The sequence below is a fragment of the Sorex fumeus genome, unplaced genomic scaffold (assembly GCF_029834395.1).
Source record: "Sorex fumeus unplaced genomic scaffold, SorFum_2.1 ptg000028l, whole genome shotgun sequence".
NCBI lineage: Eukaryota > Metazoa > Chordata > Mammalia > Eulipotyphla > Soricidae > Sorex > Sorex fumeus.
Genome location: NW_026606085.1, coordinates 3,909,605 through 3,936,324, shown reverse-complemented (window position 1 = coordinate 3,936,324; position 26,720 = coordinate 3,909,605). Strand labels below are relative to the sequence as shown.

The 26,720-nt window shown below is 44.0% G+C and overlaps 1 protein-coding gene and 1 pseudogene across 3 annotated transcripts; one reads left to right on the top strand and one right to left on the bottom strand.

The window, feature by feature from the left end:
- Positions 1-228: 228 nt before the first annotated feature.
- On the bottom strand, positions 229-346 carry LOC130024489 (uncharacterized; annotated as a pseudogene).
- A 23,609-nt stretch (positions 347-23,955) lies between these two features.
- On the top strand, positions 23,956-26,325 carry SLC16A11 (solute carrier family 16 member 11). Of its 3 annotated transcripts, none has more exons than XM_056115054.1 (5): positions 23,956-24,240; positions 24,457-24,664; positions 24,903-25,046; positions 25,182-25,949; positions 26,044-26,325. In XM_056115054.1, exons 2-5 carry the CDS (start codon positions 24,463-24,465, stop codon positions 26,271-26,273), a joined length of 1,344 nt encoding a protein of 447 aa, XP_055971029.1. In that variant the 5' UTR covers positions 23,956-24,240; positions 24,457-24,462; the 3' UTR covers positions 26,274-26,325. The 3 variants fall into 3 exon arrangements, with proteins under 3 accessions (XP_055971029.1, XP_055971030.1, XP_055971028.1); XM_056115055.1 differs by having other exon boundaries at positions 24,005-24,245; XM_056115053.1 differs by lacking the exon at positions 23,956-24,240 and having other exon boundaries at positions 24,341-24,664.
- Positions 26,326-26,720: the final 395 nt, after the last annotated feature.

Here is a 26,720-nt window from a genome sequence, read left to right as displayed (position 1 = left end):
AGAAAACTCATTATTATGTTGCAAATTTTCTATAATAAAAACAAACGGGTCAAACCAGAAAAAAACAAAATCAAATAATAAACTAGAGATGGAGATGTGACTCAGCAGTAGAACACATGACTTGTATGTTTGAGGCCTTCCTTTGATCCCCAGCACTGAAAAAAGGAAAGAAAGAAAAGCAAATAAACCTTCTTGTTATATATTTTCAAAGTACCTATTACAAAAAAATGAAAGTACAGCATGGCATAATAACTTTGTTTTATTTAAAAGTAAAGTATAAGTATTTGTAAAGCTTATAATATCTCAGGTACTACACTTGATCTTAGCCAAAAGGCTGAGAAGCGATAGCTGGAGCGATAGCACAGCGGTAGGGTGTTCGCCTTACAAGCGGCCAACATGGCCAACCCGAGTTCGATTCCTCCGCCCCTCTCGGAGAGCCCGGCAAGCTACCGAGAGTATTCGATATGCCAGACACAGTAACAACAAAGTCTCCAATGGAGACATTACTGGGCCCGCTCGAGCAAATCGACGATCAACGGGAGGGCCTTTACTTTTACTTTACTTATAATATCTCAGGAAGAATATATAGGAAATGATGATTATTGGACTTGCAAGCAAGGGTAAGTAGCTAGTAGAAGAAATGAAGGAAAACTTCATAGTCTTGTACTTCTATTGTCAAGTGAATATTTTACTGATTTAAAGAAAACCAACTAAAAGCCTAGGAAGTTGGAGCTGGAGAGATAGTACTGGGGTTAAGACTCTTACCTTGTATGCAGATGACCCTGGTTCAATCCCAGGCACCAGGTACAGTTCCCCAATCCCCACCAGGAGTAATCCCTGAACAGAGAGCCAGGAGTAAAGCCTGAACACCACTGAGTGTGACCCCAACCAAAAAAAAGTAAGCAAGCGAAGACCAAATATCAGTCCATTCTATGTTAACTAGAATCAGTCTAGATTATAGGAAAAAACTAAAACCTAATTATTTCATGAAACTAGCATAACCTTAGTAACAAAACTTGAAAAAGAGAGTTTAATGATTGAATCTATAATCCAATTTTATAAATGAGTAAATGTGCACAAGTTCTCATGGAAGTACTGTTGAATAGAAATTATTGGCAGAGCAGAATTCAAAAGCATTATGGCCAAGCAGGGTTTCTTCTGGGTACATAGGATGGTTCAGCATCAGAATTCTATCTTAATAACTTCCTCACTTGTATCGCTTCACTTGTCATCCCGTTATTCATCGACTTGCTTGAGCGGGCGCCAGTAACAAATCCAAAGAGATAAAGAAATTAAATTCCAGAATTTTTGGTATTTTTTGTTTGTTTTTGGCTCGGGATAGTATCTGGTGGTCTCAGGGGCTGCTGTGACAAGTGGTTTGGGGATCACTTCTGGCTGTGCTCAGGGAAATATGTAGTGCTGAGAATTAATCAAGACCTCCCACAGCAAAGTATGTGCTCCAGCCCATTTTAAATATCTCCCTGACCCATATTTCAGAATATTTTTTACAACATTTGTGAGCTATTAATAATTTTGAGGTTTAGTAAAATTAAAAGAAAACTCAAAACCCATCAATAAACAATTTATTAAATGGCAAAATGCAGAAACATTTCTGTTTACTATGGTTTTGGTGCATCTAGCTAAAGCAACAAGAAAAGAAAAAATTGTATTAACAATAGTCATAATAATCCTTACTTGTGAATTATGTAGTTAGGTAGTTAAAAACCAGACATTATAGTAAAAAAAAACTATAAAAAAGGGTCCGGGAGATAGCTCTAAAGGCAATAGTGCATGCTTTGATGCAGGAGCCCCAGGTTCAAAGACAGGAATGGTCCTCAAGCACTGCCAAAAGCAGGCCTTGAGGATCTGAAAGGAAAATAACTATTAAAAGTAATCAAGGGGGCCAGAGTGATAGCATAGTGGATAAGAGGCTTACTTTGCATGAGACTAACTGGGTTCAATCCCTGGCATCCCAGATGGTCCCTTGATTCCACTAGGAGTGATTCCTCAGTGCAGAGTAGGAGTAAGTCCTGAGCACTTTCAGATATGGCCCCCAAACAACAACAAAAATAGTCAAAACCTACCAGAGTGATGGTACAATGGGTAGAGTGTTTTCCTTGCACGTTGCCCAACAGGGTTCCATCCCCAGAACCCCATACGATATCCTGAGCCCGCCAAGAGTGATTCACCCAGTCGTGCTAGGAGAACTTGCTGAGAACTGCTGGGTATGGCCGAAAAGCAAACAAACAAAAGTAATCAAACCTAGTTAATGTAACTGAATGAAAATAATTATACAAAAAAGCCACGTTGGACTAAAGTTAATCAATGTGTATTTTATGGACTTCAGAAGGTCTCTGGAGCCTTTTGGGAAAACCCATTTTAGCTTTTTTTTTTTCCTGGCAATTCTGCTGAGTGCTTGACAGCTCCATGATCTGTAGTGCTGCAAGTGATTTCTGGTCTCATTGCAGTCAGGTGTGTGAACACTTCAAGTAAAGGGCACAACCCTTGGTGAGAATACAACTCAAAAGATGTTCAAACACCATGGCCAGTAGTGTGAACCTCCAGTAAGCACCATTTCTGAGAATGCACACCCTGAAATCTGTGTGTGAGCATCACAACCAAGTGTGTACGTGGCTCCTGTCATCATGACAACACAAAGGAAAGGGAAGGGGGCTGGGAATGTTTTATTTCCCCCCTGGTGTTAGGACTTTACTATTGAGCCACTTCCCTTGTCAAGAAGAATATTTTTTAATGTAGTATCAAACAAGTTATTAAACATTGACTGAGTATATCTCTTTAGTCTTTTATGTGGTAAAACTGGGAAGTACATGTAAATCATTTCTGCTGCCTACTTAAGTTCCATATTTGTCTAAATATTTTGTACAGAGCATCTGGTTATGTCCTGAGGAGAATATCTTTTTTTGAGAGTGGTAGTAGGAAAGACTAATACAAGAGCTAGATTAATTACTTATTCATTGCTGTGCAATAAATGACTACAAGTATATAATGTGTTTGCTAACTCCCTGTGATAGTGGATTAGGAATTTAGGTCAAGTTTAGTGGGACCCAGGACTGGAGTGATAGCACAGCGGGTAAGGTGTTTGCCTTGCATGTGGCTGACCTGGGTTTGATTCCCAGCATCCTATATGGTCCCTCAAGCACCGCCAGTAGTAATTCCTGAGTGTATGAGCCAGGAGTAACCCCTGTGTATCGCCGGGTGTTACCCAAAAAGAAAAAAAAAGTTCAGTGGGATCCATTGTATGGGGGTTTCTTTTTTTTTTTTTCTTTTTCGGATTTTGGATCACACCTTACCAGCTGTTCTATCTCTCCAGCCCTGTTTTAGGATTTCTGATAGAGCTGGAATCCGGGTTGGGGGCTGCACAAGGATGTGATTATGTGGTTACAACCTGCACAAGGGAATGGGGATCTTTGGCCTCATCCTTGTGTCTGCCCATCTGTACACCACCAGGCAGAAGGCAGAAAACAGAACACCACTCATGGAGCTTTCACAGCATCAGCTCTGCAAACAGTGTGGGGACAAGAATCACACTCCTGCAAACAATACAGGAATCAGAATCACACCTTACTCTGCAAGGTATACTGGAAGTGAAAATCAGAGTGGAATGATGCTTGCCTGTCCACACTCATAGAGGGGAGAGCTTACTTGTGTTGAAAGAGGTAAGACCAGGGGCAAGTGTGTGTTAGCTACTTGTGTTCTGGCCACATGCTTTCTTAAAAGGACTAAGGAGCCAGAGAGCTAGTACAAGAGGTAGGTATGTGCCTTTTATGTAGCCAACCTGAGTTCGATTCCCGGCATCCCATATGGTTCCCTGAGTACTTCCCAGCATACCCCCCCTCAAAAAAAAAAAGCAGAATTTAAAGAAAAAGAATAATATTCTTTCACCATTACAAGCAAATAGGAAAGGCTGTTAAACCTTACATCTACATCTCACCTTCTCACCAGATCAGCCAATGCCCTTTTTGGGGTATGATCTTATCTACCAGTGCTCACCTCCCCACAAGCAGGAATCCATTCCACCTATAGCTACTAAAATTGGATAATTCTAGGCATAGTTGAGCTTTCCCAGAGTGTGTTTTTCAGAGGTATACTCATTTCCTCCCTTTCCCCAAAATCCCTTCTTAACAGTTTCAAAAATCACAAAGTTATCCTGGAGAGGCTAGAGAGATAATGCGGTGTGTAGAATGCTGGCATTGCATGCAGCCAACCTGGGCTTGATCTCCAGCCTCCAATATGCTCCACCCAAACACCATCAGGAGCGATTCTTGAGTGTGGGGCCAGGAGTAACCCCTGAGCATTGCTGGGTATAGCCCAAAAACTTGAAAAAAAAGTTACCCTGAACCCTAGATTATAGAAATGAGGACAGGAAAGGAAAGAAATCAAGTAGGGAAGTAAGAAGAGGTGGATGGGAAGTAATAGGCGAAGGGATGAGGGGCCCCAGCAGTTCAGTGATGTAGAGGTATGTTGTATGTCTGAAACACAGAGTCAACAACACTGCAAGAAAGAGACCCAAATTACTTACAGTAACTAAACTTAAAAACGCCATGGAGGCATGCTGAGGGTTGAGAGGAAACTTGGGAACAGTGGTTGGTGGAAGTTCACACTGGTGGTGGGAATCATTTTGAACCACCATGTAGTACTGTAGCACTGTTCATTGATTTGCTCAAGTGGGCACCAGTAATGTCTCCATTGTGAGACTTATTATTACTGTTTTTGGCATATTGAATATGCCACAGGGAGCTTGCCAGGCTCTGCCATGTGGATGGGATACTTTCGGTAGCTTGCTGGGCTCTCCAAGAGTGACGGAGGAACCAAACCTGGGTCGTCCATGTGCAGGGCAAACGCCCTACCCACTGTGCTATCGCTCCAGCCCTTATTCAAAATAAATAAATAAAGTAAAGAGATAGGTGCTTATTTTTTTAATGTTCTGAGTTTGGGTAGATAAAATAAGCTTAATGATCATTTGTAAATTATTATAAATAAAACAATGACTTTTGCAATTAAACAAATAAAGTTTTCTTGGGCTGGAGCAATAGCACAGCGGGTAGGCGTTTGCCTTGCATGCAGCCAACATGGCCGACCCAAGTTCGATTCCTCCGCCCCTCTTGGAGAGCCTGGCAAGCTACCGAGAGTATCTTGCCCGCACGGCAAAGCCTGGCAAGCTACCCATGACATATTTGATATGCCAAATACAGTAACAACAAAGTCTCACAATGGAGACGTTACTGGGCCCACTCGAGAGAAAATCAATGAACAACGGGAGGACAGGACAATACTTATATTTTACTTGGAAATCTTAATTAGAAAGTGATTGTTGAAACTTACCAATGCCTTTTCAGATTTTTTTGCTATTTTGCTACATTCAATTTTTTTGTTGTTGTTCTTATTTCATCTGGAGGTACTAGAGGGTCACTAGGGCTGTGGATGTGTTGATGTTGGATGTGGAAGTGTTGGGCAGACAGTGTCAGGAATCAAACCCAGACAAAGGGACATGCTCTGGCACTTGAACCACATCCACAGCTCTTACATACAATTAAAAAATATATGTACAGTAGTTTTGGTAACTTGGTTACAATAGTGTTAAAAGTTACGGTTTTGATTTAAAAAGTTGCTGTCCTTCATGTCCACCAAGGTGCCCAAGATCCTTCATTATTGTCCCTCTGTCATTTCAGGTCTACCTCTTCTTCCTTACTTTATTCCCACCACTGCTTGTCTCTCTTTTTTTAATTTTGGGTCAACACCTCGCAATGCACAGGGGTTACTCTTGGCTCATGCACTCAGGAATTACTCCTGGCGGTGCTCAGGGGACCATATGGGTTGCTGGCAATCAAACCTAGGTCAGCTGCGTGCAAGGCAAATGCCCTATCCACTGTGCTATCGCTCCAGCCCCCAGTGCTTGTCTCTTTTGTTGTAATCCAAGGCAAAATGTTTCAGCAAACATCTTAGTTAATATTGTCTATTCCCTGTCTACATAACACAAATCAGTGAGATCATCTAGCATTTGTCATTATTTTTTGACTTATTTCACTTAACAAGATTCTTTCCAGTTTTATACAAAGAGCAGCAACCTGTAAGCTTTCATTTTTTCTTATATCTGCATAATGTTACACTGTATATATATATATATATATATATATATATATATATATACCATAACTTTTTTATCTTGTTGGCAGTACTGGGGCTGGAATCTTGGACCTTATATATGCAGAACAAGTGTGGTACCATTGAGCTATACTCTTTGCTCCAAATTTGGTGAGGTGGTTTTGTTGTAGTTGTAGTTGATGTTTTGTAATGTTTGTGTCTGGGCCACACTTGGTGGTGCTCAGGGCTTGCTCATAGCTGAAGTTCACTCTTGGCTGTGTCCTGGGGACATGCACTTCTAGGGATTGAGCCTGGATGTCCTGGATGTAAAGCATGGGCTCTAACACTTTGAGTGTCCTGGCTATATGCCACAGACTTTTTGTTGTTGTTGTTGTTGTTGTTCTTTTTGGGTCAGATCCAGTGACGCTCAGGAGTTACTCCTGGCTCTGCACTCAGGAGTTACTCCTGGAGGTGCTTGGGGAACCATTTGGGAAGCAGGGGTCAAACCTGGGTCTGTTGTGTGCAAGGCAAATACCCTACCTGCTGTACTATCACTCGGTTCCAACTTCTTTATCCATTAATCAGTTGTTCAACATTAATGTTGCTTCTATATTCTGGCCATTCCAGGGAGTACTAAAATTGAAATAAACATAGCACAGAAATGAATATAACACTGAACTGAACTTGGAGGGTAGATACCAAGAAGTAGAATCACTGAGTCATATGGAAACTCTATTTGTATTTTTGTGAAAAATATCCATACTAGTTTCCCTTGAGGATGAACCAAACAGTATTCCCAACAATAGTGAATGAGGGTTTTTTCCCCACTTACATCTCCACCAACATTGGTTCCTTCCAGTCCTTTTGAAATATGCCATTCTCACTGATGTTATCTCATTGCTATTCAGATTTTCATTTCCCAGATAATAAGTAATGATGAACACTTTTCTTTTTTTTTCTTTTTTATAATTTTATTTATTGAATCACCGTGAGAGCAGTTACAAAGCTTTTGGGTTTAAGTCTCCGTCATACAATGAAACAACCATACCTTCACCAGTGCCCATTCTCCACCACCAAAAACCCCAGTATACCCCCAACCCACACCCTCCCCCTACCTGTGGGGCAGATGATTTCCACATTACTCTCTCTCTACTTTGATCACATTCAATATTTTGGCACCATTATTATTTGGGATTTTACTCCAGCACTGCTGAAAAGGCAACAGTAGACAATTTGTTTTCTATTGCTGGTTAAGAACAACATATGATGTCGCATGGCTGCAGTAGTGGCCATACAATTTTGAAATTCCGAAATTTTAACAGTTAAATCTGGAGGGATTTCTGACAAAACCTGCTGGGTTCCAAGATTTACTCATGAGTCTCTGGGATCATGGCCGGTAAGCAGCTTGATAGGGAGCCAGAAAGGCTGTTCATGGGCGGCGACTCGGGGTCTCATTGAGACAAGGAGGAAAGGGCCGGCTCAACCCCCATCCCGTGAGGCCCCATGTGTCTCGTCACCGAGGGCCCAAACCTGACTGTCCAGTGGCCTCTAGAGGATGGTGGTCACCAAGCCACCTAGGGGGAGTAGGCAGAGGGACAATACCCTTTCCCTCCTGGGGTGGCCCAGCGACAGTAATCTACTGTGGGGTCTGGACGCATTTCTGCCAAAAGCCACTGGGTTCCGAGATTTGTTTTCTGCCAGGGGGAACAGGCCAAGGCACAAAGCCTATTCTCACCTGGGTTGGCCCAGCGCTGGTAACCTACTGCAGGGACCAGATGCATTTCTGCTAAAATCCATTGGGTTTCGAGATTTGTTTCTGAGTCTCTGGGATCATGGCCATTAAGCAGTTCAATCAGGAACCAGAGAGGCCATGCCTCCAATTATATAGCTGAACCCTGAGGTGGTTTATGGGTGTGTCTCCCACATACCTAATTTTTGGCCATTTACTTTCTTGGTAAACTTCATCCCAAGTTTTTGGGGTCTGGCCAAAGGCACAGCAGCAATTTTGGGGTATCTGGAAGTCTGAAGGTGCCAACAGGCTGCTGATGCACTAGTCTCACAGGTACAAATTGACCTGCTGACGGCACCATACCCCCGTGAACACTTTTCATATGATACTGATTATCTAGTGCCTATTCATCAACTCTCCCTATTAATTTTTTAATTGAATCACTGTGAGACACAACAATTACAAAGTTATTCATGACTAGATTTAGGTCACTCAAATGTCCCAACACCTGCCCCTTCACTAGTGTACATTTCCTACCACCAAGATCCCCAGTTTCCCTCCCACCTCTCACCTCCTGGAGCCTACCCCTATGGCAGAGATTCCTCTCCTTTCCCCTGCCCTCCACTCCTCTCCCCTCTCCTCTCCTCCCCTCCTCTCCTCTATCTTCCCTCTTTGCGGAATTATGGTTTGCAATACAAATACTGAAAAGTTATTTGTCCCTTTACCTCCTTTCAGAACTCAGTTCCTGTCCAGAGTGATCATTTCCAACTATCGTTGTCACAGTGGTCCCTTCTCTATCCTAACTGTGCTCCCCCCACCCCACTTGTGGCAAGCTTCTAACAGTAGACCAGTCCTCCTGGCCCTTGTTTCTACTGTTCTTAGGTATTAGTCTCATATTAGGTTTTTTTAATATCCTACAAATGAGTGCAATCATCCTATGCCTGTACCTCTCTTTCTGACTCATTTCACTCAGCAAGATACTCTCCATATACATCCACTTATAAGTAAATTTCATGACTTCATTTTTCCTGGTGGCTGCATAGTCTTCACATTTTTGTTGTGAGTTTTGTAAGTGCTTTTTATATATGATGTTTCATGTACAAATATTTTCTCCCATTCGGAAGGATGACTTCTTATCTTTGCTATTCAAATTCATTTAACTTTAGGCTAGGGTGATAGTACAGCAGGTAGAGCACTTGCCTTGCACACAGCTGACCCAGGTTCAATTCCTGGCACCCTATATAGTCTCCCAAGCATCACCAGGAGTGATCCCTGAATCAGAGTCATAAGTAAACCCTGAACACCATTTTGGGGCCCCCAAATAAGCCCATAAAGAAACCCTAAAACCTTTACTTTTCTCCAAAAGTAAAACTTTTACTTTGTTTATGCAATTTTTAACTATGTTTTAGTCATTTACCTTCTAGGTGACTAAAACTGCAGATGCAAGAGTGAGAGCTCCGAAGTAAGGTTTTCAGATAGGGTTCAAGTTGTTGAAAGGCTTTTATTTTCTTAGTTTAGGGATTATATACCAAAGACAATGGGGAAATTTTGTCAGTAGGTCAGATGTGTATTCTGAAAGAAAGGGAATTACTCTATAGTGAAGAGATTGGACATCTGGGCTAGCTGAACATAGGGAGACCAGTTAGGGGTGAGTATGGTTATTTAGGTTAGAGAGGAGAGAGATGCATTAGGTTATGCATATTAATGCCTTCTTCATGCCAGATATTATATCATATCCTTTACACAGTATAGGTGTTTCTTTATTATGTTCCTTGTGTGTATGTGTGGTGGAGAAGAAGCTTATGATTAAAAAAAACAAAAAACAAAAAACAAAAAAACAGAGGGAACTCCCATAGCATCCCAGGAATGAACCCCTTCAGGATAAGCTTTGGCTTTCCAATCCTCTCCAGACACCAATGGGAAGTTCATAGATATTGTAGTTAATGCACTTTATTTTCTAAGCAACATTAACTCTAACATTTTCCTTCCTTCTAGATGACCATAAGTGGTGTTTAGGAATCCACTCTAAGCTGTTGTGTTTATGTGAGACTGGCTCCAATCCATGTCTGAATTAGAATTCAGAGAGTAAATCAATTTTGGTACTCCTGTCCTTTATATCAGTGGTGTTTGATCATGGATGAGGGATACAATTTTGGTTCTAGGGGATAGATGATGGGGTGACTGTGGGAAAGTATTTCTTCACTGCTAAGAGGAAAAGACTGGAAGTAATTTGCTAATTTTCCTCTGCACAGTGTTATATCTGGATGCCATATCTGTGTAATCACAAAATTAAAAGTGAGGGGCCAGAGAAAAAGTATAGCAGATAGGGCTTTTGCCTTGCACACGGCCGACCCGGGTTTGATCCCCAGCATCCCATATGGTCCCCAAAGCACCGCCAGGAGTAATTCTTGAGTGCAGAACCAGGAGTAACCCCTGAGCATCGCTGGGTGTGGCTCAAAAAGAAAAATAAAAGTGAGCGTGGAGGCAGTGGCATGGTCTCTCTTGCCACCATGTGCATTCCATTCGGTGGCTTACTCCTGGTTCTATGCTCAGGCCATGAGCCGCTTCCCCACCCCGACCTGCAGCCGCCAACAGACACATGAAGGAGTGAACAGGGTTGCCAGGCTGGTTGTGATCAGTTGCTGTTTATTCCATTCTCCCCATGAGCCCGTTCCAGTCTCACTAAGCACCCTATTCCAGTCTCACACTGTCCCCCATTCCTATCCCCCATGCTAGTCTCTCTTCGCTCCTTCTCCCTTCTCCCAGCCTTGGTCTCACACTCAACTCCCAAGCATTGGGGGAGCAACTATATCCAGATGAGGTAGCACAATCAACATATGAAAGTTCTTCCTTCTAAGGGAAGACAAAGATCTTCTGCAGCCAGGAGATTCCCCTCAAGGGGAAATACCACCTAGGGGTGTATTTCTCCTCTCTTAGTCCAACAACCCTCTTAGATTTACTTACTTCTAAATAATCTTTCTAGTCATTTTGTATGGACACAGTAAGAAATACATTAAACTTGTAGGCTGGCTCTCCTGGGGACGTCTTGCTATAGATCTCAGAGTACAGTGCTCAGGCCAGATTAGTCTTTCCTAACTCTAGCAGGGTCCTAATTCAGTTGTTACTCTTTGGATCATGACAGAATTTGTCCATGACCATGCTCTTTTATTAACTTATAGTTAAGTATCATGGCGCTTGGCCTGGCCCATTTTGCTGTCAGGGTAGCTTACAGCTTGCCCTGAGTCCATCCCCACCCAAAAGTCGGGACCCTGTTTTTGTATGCTAGGAACTAAGGGCAACTGAGGCTTCAGTCAAGAAAACAGATGCCCAGGAATGAATATTATTCAGAGTCAGTTAACTCCCAAGTTACAAAAGCTAGCATTAACTGTCTTCCTGTGTCAGTATGCGGGTTCCAGGACTAAATCTCCAGGCCACATGGTGGCAGAGGACCTGGGCTGTCCCTCCCCAGGCCCCCACCCGCCCAGAAGACTGGCTATCAAGCCCACAATTTGTTTCCAGTTGCCATTTTAGCACACCAACAGCCCTGGCCCAGAGACTCCCAGTTGAATCTCAGAATGGATTAGAGCCATACAGAGACATCTCTGGAACCCAACCATTTACAATCGTGGCTGCGTGAGCTCTTGTGATATTCAAAATGAGCTATGGAAAATATATTATCTCGAGTCTGTCCCTGGTAGGTAGAATGGTGGTGGGAAATTTCGAGCAAAATTAATGCCCAAAATTAGAGAGAAAGAGTATTGGGGAACTTGTCTGCCTTAGAGGCAGGGTGAGGACTATGATGTGTATGTGTGTGTATGTGTGGTGGGGGTGATACTTGGGACATTGGTGGTGGAAAATGTGCACAGGTGGAGGGATGGGTGTTCCATCGTTGTATGGCTGAATCTCAAACATGAAAGCTTCGTAATTCTATCTCATGGTGATACAATAAAATAAAAAAGTAATGTGGAGTTCATGCCCAATTCAAACAGCTTAATCAATGGCTGAACAAATAGCAGTATTCCTACATTGCACTGTCCTCCTGTTATTAATTGATTTGCTCGAGCGGGCCCAGTAACATCTCCATCATGAGACTTGTTGCTACTGTGTTTGGCATATTGAATACGTTACAGGTAGCTTGCCAGGCTTTGCCGTGTGGGTGAGATACTCTCGGTAGCTTGCTGGGCTCTCTAAGAGGGGCTGAGGAATCCAACCTGGCTCAGTCGGGCCAGCTGCACACAAGGCAAACGCCCTACCACTGTCCTACATTATTTGAAAAAAAAACTGTCTTCCTGTGTCTAGACAAGAAGGACATTGCTCTAAAGTAACTATGCAAAGGACATAAGGAGAAGAGAAAAGCAATATATCTTACAATAAAAGCAATATAACTTACAAATACAAACCCAGTTTCCTAGAAGGATCTGACTTTATGAGTTAACAGAATTTGATTAGGGGACAAAGGTGATCGATTGGGGAAGCAGAATACAGAGAAGAGGTTGAATATAAACACAGAGGAATGGGAGTGCTTCAGGAGCACTATGATGGGTGTAACCCAATAAACCTAAGCTCCCTGCAGCCAGGGAGAAACAACAACCCAATGTTATCCTACAATATCTGTAATTGTTTTGGTTGTCTGGTGATCTTAAGAGGAAAGGTTATAAAAAAAAAAAAAAGAGGAAAGGTTATACTACAAATGCAAAAAATGTGTCATTTTTTTTCTTAAAAAAAATCTAAGAGGGGGCTGGAGCAATAGCACAGCGGGTAGGGCGTTTGCCTTGCATGCAGCTGACCCGGGTTCGATTCTCAGCATCCCATATGGTACCCTGAGCACCGCCAGGGGTGATTCCTGAGTGCAGAACCAGGAGTAACCCCTGTGCATCGCCAGGTGTAAACCAAAAAGCAAAAAAAAAAAAAAAATCTAAGAAAAAAGTTTAGAGTTTACAAAGGATATTAACATGAAGAAGGAAGAGGCAGAAGGCAGAAAAAAAGGAGGAGCAAGATGGGGAGGAAGAGAAGGAAAAGGGAATGATGAAGGAGGAAGAGGAAGAGGAGAAAGACAAGTTAAAACAGCAGTGGACAGTCTGAAAATAGGAAAACCTGATTAGTTGATGATGCCGAATCATAGATTTGTTAGACTGATCTGCTAAAATTGTACATCATTTTATTGATCACTGATTAGCTAGGCTTTGACATTTCTATCTCTAGCAGTTTTGCTAAATGAAATCTTTTTTCTTTCTTTTCTCCTATATTGGGGATTCACACTAAGCAGTGCTCAGGGCGTACTCCTAGTTTAGTGCTCAGGGATCATTCCAGGCAAGGCTTGAGGGACCATATGGAGTGCCAGGGATTGAACCTTGGTCAGCTATGTGCAAGGCAAGCACCTTAACTTCTGTGGTTCAGGCAATATACTCTCTTATTGTTTAAGCCAAGTTGTGCTGGATTCTTCTGTTTCTTCAACCAGAACCATTATAACTAAACAGAGACAGTTTAAACTGCCAATATACAATTTGATCCACAACAATCACTATTTTGTCTACTTTGCCAAAGGATATAAAAACATTAACAAAACAACTTATATCCACCCCACTTTTTTAATTTGGATTCACACCTGGCAGTGCTCAAGGGATGCTCCTAGCTCTGAATTTAAGAGACCATCCAATTCTGGGGATCAAATCTGATACTCATACATGCAAAGCATGTGCTTAGCTTGTTGAATTATCTTTACAGTCCTACTCCAATTTTTATTGCAGCATTATTTACAACAACTAAATTATGAAAGAAAATTGAAGCAAAATAGTAAAAATTTGAGGAAATTACACAAATCAAAATAAGGTAAAAGGAAAAAGACAAATGCTGAACGTGTACAATGTGAAACTATAAAATGGAGGAATAGGTAGAACAAAAGACAAACCAATATACACTGAAACGAATAAAGATAATCTGAGAATAGAATGGGAAGAGGGAGAAGGTAGAGGGGTAAAAAGAAGTTAAAATTATTTATAAACCACAATGTGTACACTGTTTATGCTTTCTTTCTATCTGGGACTAATACTATAGACAACATGTTATCCACGGAGTTTTGGGTCACTGCTTCTTCTCATCACTGTTCAAAGCAATGAATGGCATTACAGGAAGTTGAAGCTATAGTGGAATAAAGATAAAAGTGTAAGTGCAAGATCATTAGAGATTGGAGGAATAACAGGCAGAGTTAAGAGGTATGTGAATTGTGCAAGGAGTGGGGTAGTTGGGAGAGTCAAAGATGCATAAAGATCCAGCAGGTTAGTACTAGTTTTGGGAGAAGTGAGAGAAACATGGACCTAAATAAAACCAAATTGAAAACTCTGTGAGTTATCCCACAGGAGAAGTTCAAAAATTGGGCAGCAACTCTTTGGTACAATTTTTCCATCTCTATAAAGCCTATTACTTGCATCTGCCCTAAAGGCGCCAAATATAGTTTTTCTCACAGCTACAGCCTGTGTCTATATATAATACCCTCTCTATTGGTTCACTTACCCAGTGAACTTGGATGAGGAATTTGTATAGACTTACGTAGACACTCTAAAATCAAAAGCTCTCCCATATTTGTTTATTTACTTAAACAAACTCTTAATTGTTTTTGTTTTGTTTTACAGCCACATCCACTAGTACTCAGGGCTTATTCCTGACTCTGCGCTCCGGGATCATTTGTGGTGACCATATGAGGGACCATATGAGGTTCCAGGGATTGAACCTAGTCAGCTGTGTGCAAGACAAGTGCTCTGCCCATGATAAACTTTTTTTTTCCTTTTTTGGGTCATACCTGGCGATGCACAGAGGTTACTCCTGGGGCATGCACTCAGGAACTACTCCTGGTGATGTTACTCCTAGGGCATGCACTCAGGAATTACTCCTGGGGACCATATGAAATGCTGGGAATTGAACCCGGGTCAGCCGCATGCAAGGCAAACACCCTACTCACTGTGCTATCACTCTAGCCCCTGACAAACTCTTAAATAGTACTTACTTGCTAAGAATTGGAAACACTTTTAATAAATATTAACTAGTTTAATTCTTACAATAATCTTAACAGATGGTGCTAACTATCATCCTAGCTACCAATTTTCATCACCATTATCTTTTTCTCTCAGAAGTGGATTTTTTTTATCATCTGTTTTATGAATGAGGGACCCATTGTACAAACCTGTAAAATAACTTTTTCTAGATTATGTAGTTGGTAAGTGGCAAAGACAGAATTTGAACCCAGACAGTCTGGATCCCAGGGCCCACCACCATACTTTTACCTCTCAGTATTGCTTATATTATAATGTTGCATTTACATTGATTAATAAATACACACACATATGACTTTTAACTTTGAAAAAACTTCTAAAAATTATTTCTCTATAAGGAACTCAGTGCATCTGCTATTGACTCTGATTTCTCAGCAATCTCAAAATTATTTAGAAAATTCTAGGAAGTGAGAACTTGTTTTCCAATGTGATGAAATTTTAGGAATAGGCAACTTAATAAGGAAGTCAATTTGCTAATATTATGCTTTGCAGACATTTATTTAAACATTTAGGCAATCATTTTCAACTTTTTTATGTATGAAATAACTAATACCATAAAAATATTTATTTCTGAAAAAAACATCTGTAATATTGCCTACCCAATAATAATTACAATAATAATGATGGCAATAATATTGAGTTTCTGCCCTGCCACAGAGGCAGGGAGGATTGGGGGATGGGGGTGGGGGTATATTATCCATGGTGGTGGAAAATGGGCACTGGTGGAGGGATGGGTATCTGATCATTGTATAATCGAAACCCAAGCACAAAAAAATAGTAAATCTACAACTGTACCTCATGGTGTTTCACTAATAAAAAAAATTTTTTAAATTTAAAAAAATATTGAGTTTCAGTCACTTTACAATTGACTTTTTAAAAGAGATCTAATTTGATATTATTTAATCCTAAAGGCAATATAAGGTAAGGATATGTAAACTAAGATTTGGAGAAATTAAATTTCCTAAACTCAAGATACAAAGTAGGAAAAGCAAATTTGATTCATAGCTCTCTAATTCAAAACCTTTTAAACACAAAAACCAGTAGCCTTTTACAGCTTTTTGTATTTTGGAATCAATGAAAAATTTCAGGTCTAACATTTCTATAAGCGTGGAAAGCTTGTAGCAGTTAAGCACTGTGTACTCAAGAGATAAATCACCTCTCCTCAAGGACAAAAGGGAAATAAACCCAGAAGTCACAGTGCATAAGAACAGCCAGACTGTATAAAAGAGAGGTCAGGTACTGATTTACTCACCCTGAAGCTCACTGCACTCAACTTTCATTGGCAGCCATTCTGAAACATCTCCAATCTGAGCCTTGGCACCAACTTCCTATCTCTCAATTTTTGGGTTCAACATAGCTGAACTCATAACCTGAAAATCAGCATGCCCCATCTAGGTAGCTGGTTGACCAGATGCCTGAGACTTGGACCTCTTTCCTCTCTATACCACACTAGATGTGACTTTCTTCTGGAACAGACTATCACCATACTCTTCAAATGACACAGCTGGTCACACACTTGCTTTAAATCAGGATCAGTCCTATTTGAAAGAGACTGAAGGTTGTGAATCAAGGAAAGACAGAGAGGATGAGAGGTGGCTACAGTTGAGTAGAGCCATTGTCTGAAGAGGTTTGGAAGAGAGGCTGCTAAGATTTTAAATGCTTTGAAATTAGGGGGATGGCTGGAAAAAATTACAGAGAAAATTAGGCAGAAGCAAAGGAGGTTTGTGGAAGTGGGATTTTACTTAGAAGAAAGGGCAGAGGGTTGTTTCCCACCCAAAGACCTCACAATGTTCAAGAACAAGAAGAGGTTTGTGTGGGATCAGTCAATTACAAATGTTCACATACCTTCTTTGTGGTGTGTGGCTTCAGAACATTCCAGGGTTTGATCAGTCCCTACCCCAGTCCTCTACTCTAGGAGGAAGAAAACAGAACATTTCTGCTTACTTGGCCTGAAAAAATTGCATTGCATATATTAGATATTTAGGATGTCTAGTTTCCAGTTTTACAGACATAGAAAACCTGTTATCTGAGTCCCTATCTCCTTCTCCACCCGTTTTCTTGTCCAGTTGACATTTCTCAGCTGGAACAGATTTCAGACCCATGGTAGCCCTATGAGTATTGGGGTTTTCCAGATAAATCTTCTCTAATGAGTCCTGATAGTCAGATATGAGGTGCCATGCTGTGGTTAGAAATGAATGAGCCCAGAAAATTCAGATGTAGCTGAAAGATTGGATACCACAGAAGACATGAAACAATAGACATCATACTTTTGGTGTAAATTCCCTCTTGAATCAAGATATGAGGATCACAAAGAATTTAAGTAGAGGTAGTCTGGAGTAAAGGTGGCCTACTAGCTGTGGTCAGGGAACAGGCAAAATTCAAGTGGAAGGGGACCTATGTTTGCAGAGGCCTGTATATGTTCCGAATTGTGCTAGGTCCTTTACAAGATTTATTTCACTGAAATCTCACCAGAAAACCTCTGAAGTATTATCACATTTTATGAGATAGAACTAGAATTGGGTTTGGAATTTAAGAACTACACTTATAAAATCCAATAATAAAATCCAATTGCTTTTGCAGGACACATAAAGATTATTGTCAAGTAAAATTCCCAAGTAAAATTCCATTACCATACTGATAACCTGGTTTTAGTAGTCATTTTGGGTTGCCTTGTGATTGAAACTCTTCTTTTGAGAAATTCATATTATCATTTTACATACCACTTTTTTGGAAATATCTTACCATATTGTTTTGATCTACCTATTGACTCTAAAGATATCAAGTGTTCATTTTCTTGGTGTCCCTCCAGGTAGGATGAGAGAACATGACCAAGGGCAGGATGGTTAGGAATAATAATCCTGGTATTGGGTTTCTAATTAGTGGTGTATGAAGCAGAATCCTATTTCTGAAGTGCTGCATCAATGTCTTGGCCAGTGGTCACAGACGGCCAACAGTGACATCTAGTGTCTGCTGGTTGATAGTGGTGACTTTGGCAACCTAGTTAGGTCTGTCACAGCCTTTTCCTGACAAAACTAGTTCAAAAGTTCTTGGTAAGTATGAGAGCTTCCAGAATCCTGTAATCAATCATTTACCTCCTTAAATAAGTCATTCAGTGCCTGTGTCTACTACTACTACTACTACTACTACTACTACTACTACTACTACTGCTACTACTACTACTGCTACTACTACTACTAAGAACTGTGACAAAGATGTAGGCCATGGGCTCAGAGCCAGAAAGTACTAATTAAGACACTTTTGGATCTTTAGATACACTGAGCTAGGTCAAATGGGTGCTTCCCCACTGTCCTGAAGAGTGCCTGTCTGGACAGATCTGGGAGTCCAAGAGTCTTCAGGATGTAAGGAAAGGAGACAGAAATGGAGCAGGATTGGGAGATGGAAGTTGGAACAGAGGGACATGGTGGGCACTAGATTGGGAGAAGCCCTGGAGACAAACTTGATAGAGGGATGAGGAGCAATATGGGAGCAATACCATTTCATCACAACCTGTCAATCTTGGTTTCATCATATTCCAACCTTAGTTTTTCCCCATCTCTGCCAACTTCAACCAGTCTCTTTCAGAACCCCAATTATTCAGCAAAGTGCTTCCCAGACCTGAGGAATGGAAGCTCAAGACTCAAGGATCAACTGGTCATTCAAGCAGATTTATTCCTACACATAGTGAAGTCTATTGTCCTGAATAGATGTCTTTACCTATCTACTTAATTATATGCCTCGCACTTAAAAGCATCACTTAATCACTTAACTTCCCGTTAATCGTCGATTTGCTCGAGCGGGCGCCAGTAACGTCTCCATTTGTCCCTGTCGCATGCTAGTGTAGCCCAATGGCATCTGTTCGCTCCGGGAACATGAAGAGCCTCAAACTGATCGTTCATGATCTTGACGAAGAAGTCTGACCATCTGGTAGGTGGGCGGCCACGCGGTCTTTTGACATCCCGTGGAATCCAGTCGGTAACAGCTCTAGTCCAGCGGTCGTCTTTAAATCTCATTACATGACCAGCCCATCTGATTTTCGACACCTTGGCAAATGAGACAGCGTCCCTGATCCTTGATCGTCGACGGATGTCAGAACTCCGGATTCTTTCTCTCATTTGAGTGAAACGTGATATTCCAAAAAGCATCACAAGTGAATTCTTATGAGAAAATCCCAGAGCAGTTTAGAGTTCAAATGGATATACTTCCATATCTGTGGTCCCTAAAGCAATCTATGTATAAATAGTGACCCTTGCTCTCCCACTCAAGAAACGTGATATTCCAAAAAGCATCACAAGTGAATTCTTATGAGAAAATCCCAGAGCAGTTTAGAGTTCAAATGGATATACTTCCATATCTGTGGTCCCTAAAGCAATCTATGTATAAATAGTGACCCTTGCTCTCCCACTCAAGATCTGACGAATGTGGCTGAAGTAACTGCTTTCAGTCCTGTGGCTGCCAGGATGATGGTGGTGTTGGAACACTAAATGTCTGAAACAACTTATGAACAACTTTGTAAATCACAGCGTTTTAATAAAGTAAAAATTTAAAAAAAAATAGTGACCCTATCTTTAGAGTTTCCTAAAGACAAAATCTGCCCCACTATCTGCTTCTGGTGCTTTCCCCGTGTGGGCAGATATAAGAACCAGTGTGCTTATTGGTGATTCTTTCTTATAGTATTGCCACACATTGTGTAGTACTGTGCCCTGAGTCCAAACATTCAATTCCTTGTCCAGTATTTCCCCCCATTTGCTGAGTTATCTTGCACTTCTGGAATCCGTGTCAAGATATAGAAATCAATAATGCAAGATCTTACTTCTAGGATATCCTGGTGGAGGGGCTACATGGAAGTAGAAGAAAAGACAAAAAGAATTTTACTGGGGCTGGAGCAATAGCACAGCGGGTACCCTACGTGTTTTAGGCTTCACCGGTGAATTGTCCCTTTCCTCCTCCCAGAGAAGCTTATCATACCCTTGCTAACATCCCTAATGCGGTTAAAGTCTATCTTCAACCTTTCCTTTGTGTTGGATATTGACCCTAAGTGCTTTAGGCTTCAGTGAATTACCCCCTTTTTTCTTCCCAGAGAAATTTAACATGCTCTTGCTACCATTCCTAACTTAGTTAAATTTTATCTTTAACCTTTCCCTTGTATTTTACCTCTCATTGTCACAGTTCCCCAAGTCAGTCTTGATTACTTGTAAGCCAAAACTGTCTCGTAATTCTGAACTTATATTTGTACTGCTTTGTATAAGTGCTGTGCATTTGTATTTGCTTTTCTATTTCCCGTATAGCCTTTTCATATTTTACTATAGAGCAATGTTCTTTGGTTAAACACAGAAAGACAATTAATGATATGCTCCTAATATTTGGGAGTCGATTGACTCTGAAATATATCTGCTCCTGGGTATAATGACTTGGTCATAATTACTTGACTCAGGCTTCCGTTGCTGTAGTTCCTAACACCCCAAAAGGGAGGTCCCGCCATGGGACTGGGATGGACCCAGGGTGAGTGGCAAAGCTACGCAGCATCGAAATCGGACATTCTAGAAAGCATAAATGCATGGTCTTGATGCAAACTGTTTCAACTTAAGAGACAGGACGCCAATGAGGAAGGACAAGCTGAACTTGTCTGAGGACTTAGTCTGGGATTTATGGTAAAAGCCTTGCTTGCTTTTAGAGCCCAGAGAACAAGTGTTAAAAACCTTGTTTGCTCTCAGTCCAGAGAACTAAGTGTTGGGATCTTTGTTTCCTACTGGGTTTATCCAAACAACTGCAAGTATTGATAACCTGTACAACTAGAGGGAAAGATAAAAGCAACGTAGATGTCCCTTGGAGACAGAATGTCTTCTTGAGTTGATCTCCCCAAGAGAATTTCCTCTGCCAAATGTTTATCTATGTAAATGATCAATCACATCTATGTCCTTACCTCAACCCCCCTTTTCGGATGTTCTATAAGTATGCTAGCAACTCTGCGTTAAATGGGCCATTTTCACCATCAGACCCTGTCTCCCTGTCTCGCTGTCTCTCAGTTGGGGAGCCCTGGGGAGGGGGAAGTGGGGAGGTAGCTCTGGGTCACAGAAGGCAATTTGCATCACAGCAGCAGCCCCCGCTGCCCAGGTTTACTGTGTGAATTCACAGAGGTAGAAGCACTTAATGCAGATTTTGAGTGGTTGTCCAGAGGAGACTTTGTGACTCCTTCTGTGGATGAAACTTAATTTATGACATCATTTCAAGTATTATTTACCTATGAAAATATGCATCAAATATTATGAAGTAGGATGCAAAATTTCTCATAAATGTCCATTGTAACACATGACATTTCAAAGAACTTCCTCACTCACATAAATTCTATAATTACCGACTCTTCTGAGTCCTTGAATTGTGACGAATCCTCTTTAATCTGTGTTTGGTTTCCAATATTAATACTGGATCTTAATGAAAACAACATCAGTGTGACATCTGAGAAGCATCTGTCTTAGAAAATGCCAAGATTCCTTAGCCTGGCCTTCATCTTTCACGCTGGGTCCCTCTTGCTACCAGCAGCTTCAGCCTACATTATTCTCCTACATACTTTCTGTTCTCCACATAGCCACTATTTACAGCACCCTGAGTGATAAACAGTGTGCCAAGCTGGTTCATGCCTTTGTGATTTTTCTACAAGCTGTTCCCTTTGCCTAGAATGGCCCGGCCCACACATCCATCTGGAAAACTCCTACTCATCCTTCAAGACCCAGTTCAAAGGTCTTCTCTTCTGTGAAGCCTTCCCGGCAGGCACCATGAGAGTGAGTCAGTTCTTCCCATATACCACTCTGTGATGTCTGTGTACTTGGTTTCTGTATTTCACTTTCCTCCCCTGTAATTTAATTATGGGATCTTGAAGGGGAGAGATCCAACCATTATATTTGTAACCTTAACCATAGCATATCATCTGGTATGGTAGATGTGTATAAATATTTTGTGGTTAGGGTGCTTGTCTTGTAGGTGGTCGATGCAGGTTTGGTCCACTGTACCACTTATGGTCTCCTAGCCCCACCTGGAGTGGTCCCTGAGTACAGAGCCAGGAATAAGTCCTGAGTTGCCAGGTTTTCCCCCCTCCCCCTAAAAAAACAACAACAAAAAACTTAGTATAAAAGAGCAAATAAACACAACTTATTCAACTTATTTTGACTTCCCTTCTGTTTTGGAGTCAAGGGGGCATTTTCTCAGAAATGTTAGAAAATGCTAAGAAGATCTCTTATCATAAAGCAGAGAAAACTTCCATTTAACCTCTTTTTGTGCTTTGCTTCTTGGCTAGCCTAGGTAGATCTACTGAGGACTCACCATACTAACTGAGACAGTCGAAGGAAAAGTGGGGAGACAGAGGTGCTGGAGGAGAGAGTCAGGTTCCTTGGAGTCGCAATAGCAACAACAGGGGCTGACATATATCATGTTCCAGGCACTGTTCTGACATGTATAAACAGTGACTCACTGAATCTTCCTAACAACCATTCCAGGTAGCTGCTATTAGTTTCTCAGTTTTAAAAGGAGGAAATGGAGGCACAAAGAAGTTGAATAACTTGCTCACTATAATCATGCTGCTAGTAGGGTTCTGAGTCACAAACTCTAACCTGGGAATCCATCTTTCCAAACACAGCTCCACCATAAAAGATGATAATTTTGGTTAAGAAAATAGGGAACAGAGGTAGAGAGAAGGTGCCCATTCACAGTCTATTACTCCAGTCCCAAGCTCTGGAGTGCCCTCTGGAGCCTAAGGATAGGGTAAAGTTGGTTGACATTACTTTGGACACTGCCTGGACCCACAGGGCTGGTCTCCCTTTGGACAGCCAAGCATTACTTTATTTCTGGTTTGCTGTGTTCAGTAAGCCCTTCCCAGCCTTCACAAGCAGTGAGCTCCCAGCCCTCCTGGGCGGTTGAAGGATCTGTGGGCTCCACCTCCCAGGTGCCTTTCAGCAGCTCCCCAGGCTAGGGAAACCGGTGAGGCCACTTTCCTGGGTGGACAAGTCAGGAATGAAAACCTGCATCCTATCCAGAGCATTTCAAGCAGAGGGCACAATATATGCAAAATACAGGCATCAGAAAAAGCTAGGCATTTACATGGAGCAGATGAGAAGGTGTAGGCGAAGGAATGAAAGGTGACGCAAGTATACTTTTTTCTGGGAAGGATCTTAAGGACAAAGTTTAAAGACAGTTGATTTTCCCCCCCTTCTCTTAGGAGCAGAGGAGAGCCCTTGAAGGCCATGCTATTTCTTAGGATTACTGTTTCACTGCTCAAGAAGCTGTTTTTCCTTTATTTGCAGTTGTTCAATGATTAAGAAACACTGCCATCAAGTGGCTGTCATATGATGCACTCTACAAAGTAAATTAAGTATTTTCTATAGTGTTTCTTAACTCAAGCAACAATAACATCTCTTCATTCAAATGGCTGAATGAAACAGTAACCTTACTCCTAATTGAAAAAAATGGATACTTTATAAAATTTTCAAGGAATCAATGCCAGAATTTTATTTTCTAGTAAATTTTGATGCTGCAAAGGTCCTGCTATTTCTGGCCTGGTTTGGTATCACACTCTGATCATGCAGTTCATTTCCTTCAGCTGTGGCGGAGATACGTGGCAGCTCCTTCAATGCTAGGTCTTTTGTACTCCATCGACCCCGCCTTCCCTCCACTCCCTCCCAGCTGGAAAGATCCAAATTCAAAGATATTCCCACTCTTTTTTTCCCTAGTCGGGTTGATGATCGGCAAGTCACCAACCTCTCTATGCTTCAGTTACTCGATGTGTAAGTGGGAATGACAGAGGATGGCGCAGAGTGGCACACCCCAGCTCCTGCTAAGGGAGACCCCTTCCTCCCTCTCCAATTTCGAGGGCAGATTATTGGTGCGCACGAACATGTTCGCCGGGGAGGTCTGTAATTTCTGAGATTGAGTTGGTCCTCCAGAGAACCGACTACTCTCCCCCGGGGGCTTTGGGGGTTCAGCCCCGGCTCGCCACTGGCCTGCAGACCTTGAGTTCGCGGCGGGCGCGCCCTGGGCTCTGTGGCCTCGGGCTGTAGGTGCGAGGGCGGGCGCGGCACAGGGCGCGGCGCTCGGGCGTTGCGCCCTCGCCGCTCCCTTGCAGCGGGCTGGGGGTGTAAAATTCAATCCCCGTGGGACGTCGCGACTGGCCTCTGCTGCGGCTCCGCGGATTGGCTGCCAGTCCCACTGCGCCCCCGCCCTCCGCACCCCGGCGCCCCAGGTGGCTCAGGCCCCCGGTGGCGATCTGTGTTTACGGAGCGAACCGTCCAAGTGCGGCTCCAGCTCGCCGCGCTCCCCTCCCGGGCCCCCGCCCGCCGAGCCTCTCCGCGCCCGTCCCCTGCCCCCACCGCCCCAGAGGTCGGGTAAGGGGGCGGCGGGAGTGGGGGAGGGGGATTCTCGGTCCGTGGAGAGGCCCCGGGTCTCCCCGAGGCCCAGGGCCCGCTCTCGCCCCCGCCCCCCCGGGCTCAGGGTGACGTGCCCACCCGGGCCAAAAGACCGGGTCTCCGGGATTCCAGGTTCCTAAGCGGTGGCTCCGACATGGCGATTTCACCTCACAGGTGTTCCCTCCCCCAGACGGCGATGACCCCCAAGCCGGCCGGCCCCCCAGATGGGGGCTGGGGCTGGGTGGTGGCGGCCGCAGCCTTCGCGGTGAACGGGCTCTCCTACGGGCTGCTGCGCTCCCTGGGCCTGGTGCTGCCTGACCTCGCCGAGCACTTCGACCGAAGCGCTCAGGACACCGCGTGGGTCAGCGCCCTGGCCCTGGCCGTGCAGCAGGCAGCCAGTGAGGGGGCTTTCGGGGTGGGAGGTGACAACGGGGGTGGACGGGCCCGACGGCGCAGTGGTGGGGGCCCTACGGATGATCGGACAACTGACTGCTGGACCGGGCACTGGTGCTTAGGGGAGGAGCTCTTCGGCCAGGCGCCGTCTCTAGGCTAACAGCCAGCGAGGAGTTGGAGCGATTTGGGGTGGGGGGTGGGGTCCCAGAGCGTGTCTTCTGTTGATTCCGCGCTCCCTTCCAGGTCCAGTGGGCAGCGCCCTGAGCACCCGCTGGGGGGCGCGCCCCGTGGTCATGGTCGGGGGCATACTCACCTCGCTCGGCTTGGTCTTCTCGGCTTTCGCCCGCAGTCTGCTGCATCTCTACCTCGGCCTGGGCCTTCTTGCCGGTGAGGGAGAGTGAGGCTCGGTCCCTAAAGGGACGGCGACGGTGGAGACTGGAGCTGGGTGGGGGCTAGAGGGTAGCGAACGGGGCAGGCAACTCCGGCTGCCGGCCTCAGACAGTCCTATCCCTTCGTCCGCAGGCTCCGGCTGGGCCCTGGTGTTCGCCCCAGCAGTTGGCACCCTCTCCCGTTACTTCTCCCGCCGTCGAGTCTTGGCCGTGGGGCTGGCACTCACGGGCAACGGGGCCTCCTCGCTGCTCCTGGCGCCCAGCTTGCAGCTTCTCCTTGATACTTTTGGCTGGCGGGGAGCCTTGCTCCTCCTTGGCGCCATCACCCTCCACCTCACCCCCTGTGGTGCTCTGCTGCGCCCGCTGTCGCTTCCTGGCGACCCTGCCACCCCACCCCGTGGGCCCCTGGCTGCCCTGGGCCTGGGTCTCTTCACACGACGCGCCTTCTTAGTTTTTGCACTGGGCACTGCCCTGGTGGGGGGCGGGTACTTTGTCCCCTATGTGCACTTGGCCCCTCACGCTTTAGATCTCGGCCTGGGGGGATACGGGGCTGCGCTGGTGGTGGCAGTGGCTGCAGTGGGGGATGCTGGTGCCCGGCTGGTCTGCGGGTGGCTGGCAGACCAAGGCTGGGTGCCCCTCCCGAGACTACTGGCGGTGTTTGGGGCACTGACAGGACTGGGGCTGCTGGCAGTGGGGCTAGTACCTGGGGTGGACAGCGAGGAGAGCTGGGGGGGACCCCTGTTGGCCGCGGCTGGGGCCTATGGATTGAGTGCTGGAAGTTATGCCCCGTTGGTGTTTGGTGTGCTCCCAGGGCTAGTGGGCATCGGAGGTGTTGTCCAGGCCACTGGGCTGGTGATGATGCTGATGAGCCTCGGAGGACTTTTGGGCCCTCCTCTGTCAGGTAAGGAGCTGAGTCAGTGGATCTGCTAGCAGCCATCCTCCCGCTGTTGAACTGGGACCTCAGGCAGCTCAATTCCTTTAACCTTTCCTCTTAGGCTTCCTGCGAGATGAGACCGGAGGCTTCACTGCCTCTTTCCTTGTATGTGGCTCTTTCATCCTCTCTGGCAGCTTGGTCTATATGGGGTTGCCCACTGCACTGCCCTCCTGTCAGCCAACTTCACCTCCAGCGACCCATCCTGCAGAAAGGGGAGAGCTGCTTCCTATTCCTCAGGTTGCCCTGCTCTCCCCAGGGGGCCCTCAGCCCACTATGGACACAACTTGTTAACCACTCCTCTTCCCAATAAAGAATTACTATTTTGTTGTTTGTTTGGGGGCAACACCTGGCTCTGTACTCAGGAATTACTCCTGGAGGTGCTTCAGGGACCAGACAGGATGCTGGGGATTGAACCTGGGTCAGTCACTTGCAAGGCAAGTGCCCTAGCTGCTGTATTATCTTTCCAACCCCCTAATGGTAAACCATTTCTTTTTCTTTTTTCTTCCTTGCTTTTTTGGTCACACCTGGCAATGCTCAGGGATTACTCCTCGCACTGCATTCAGGAATAATTTCTGGGGTGTGCAGGGTACATATGGGATGCCAGGAATCAAATCCAGGTCAGGCGGACACAAGGCAAATGCCCCACCCACTATACTATCTCTCTGGTCCCCCCCAATAAGGAATTTCTGTTCAGTTTTCCTAAAAGCTCCAGTTGTTGACAAATGCAGGATGGACACT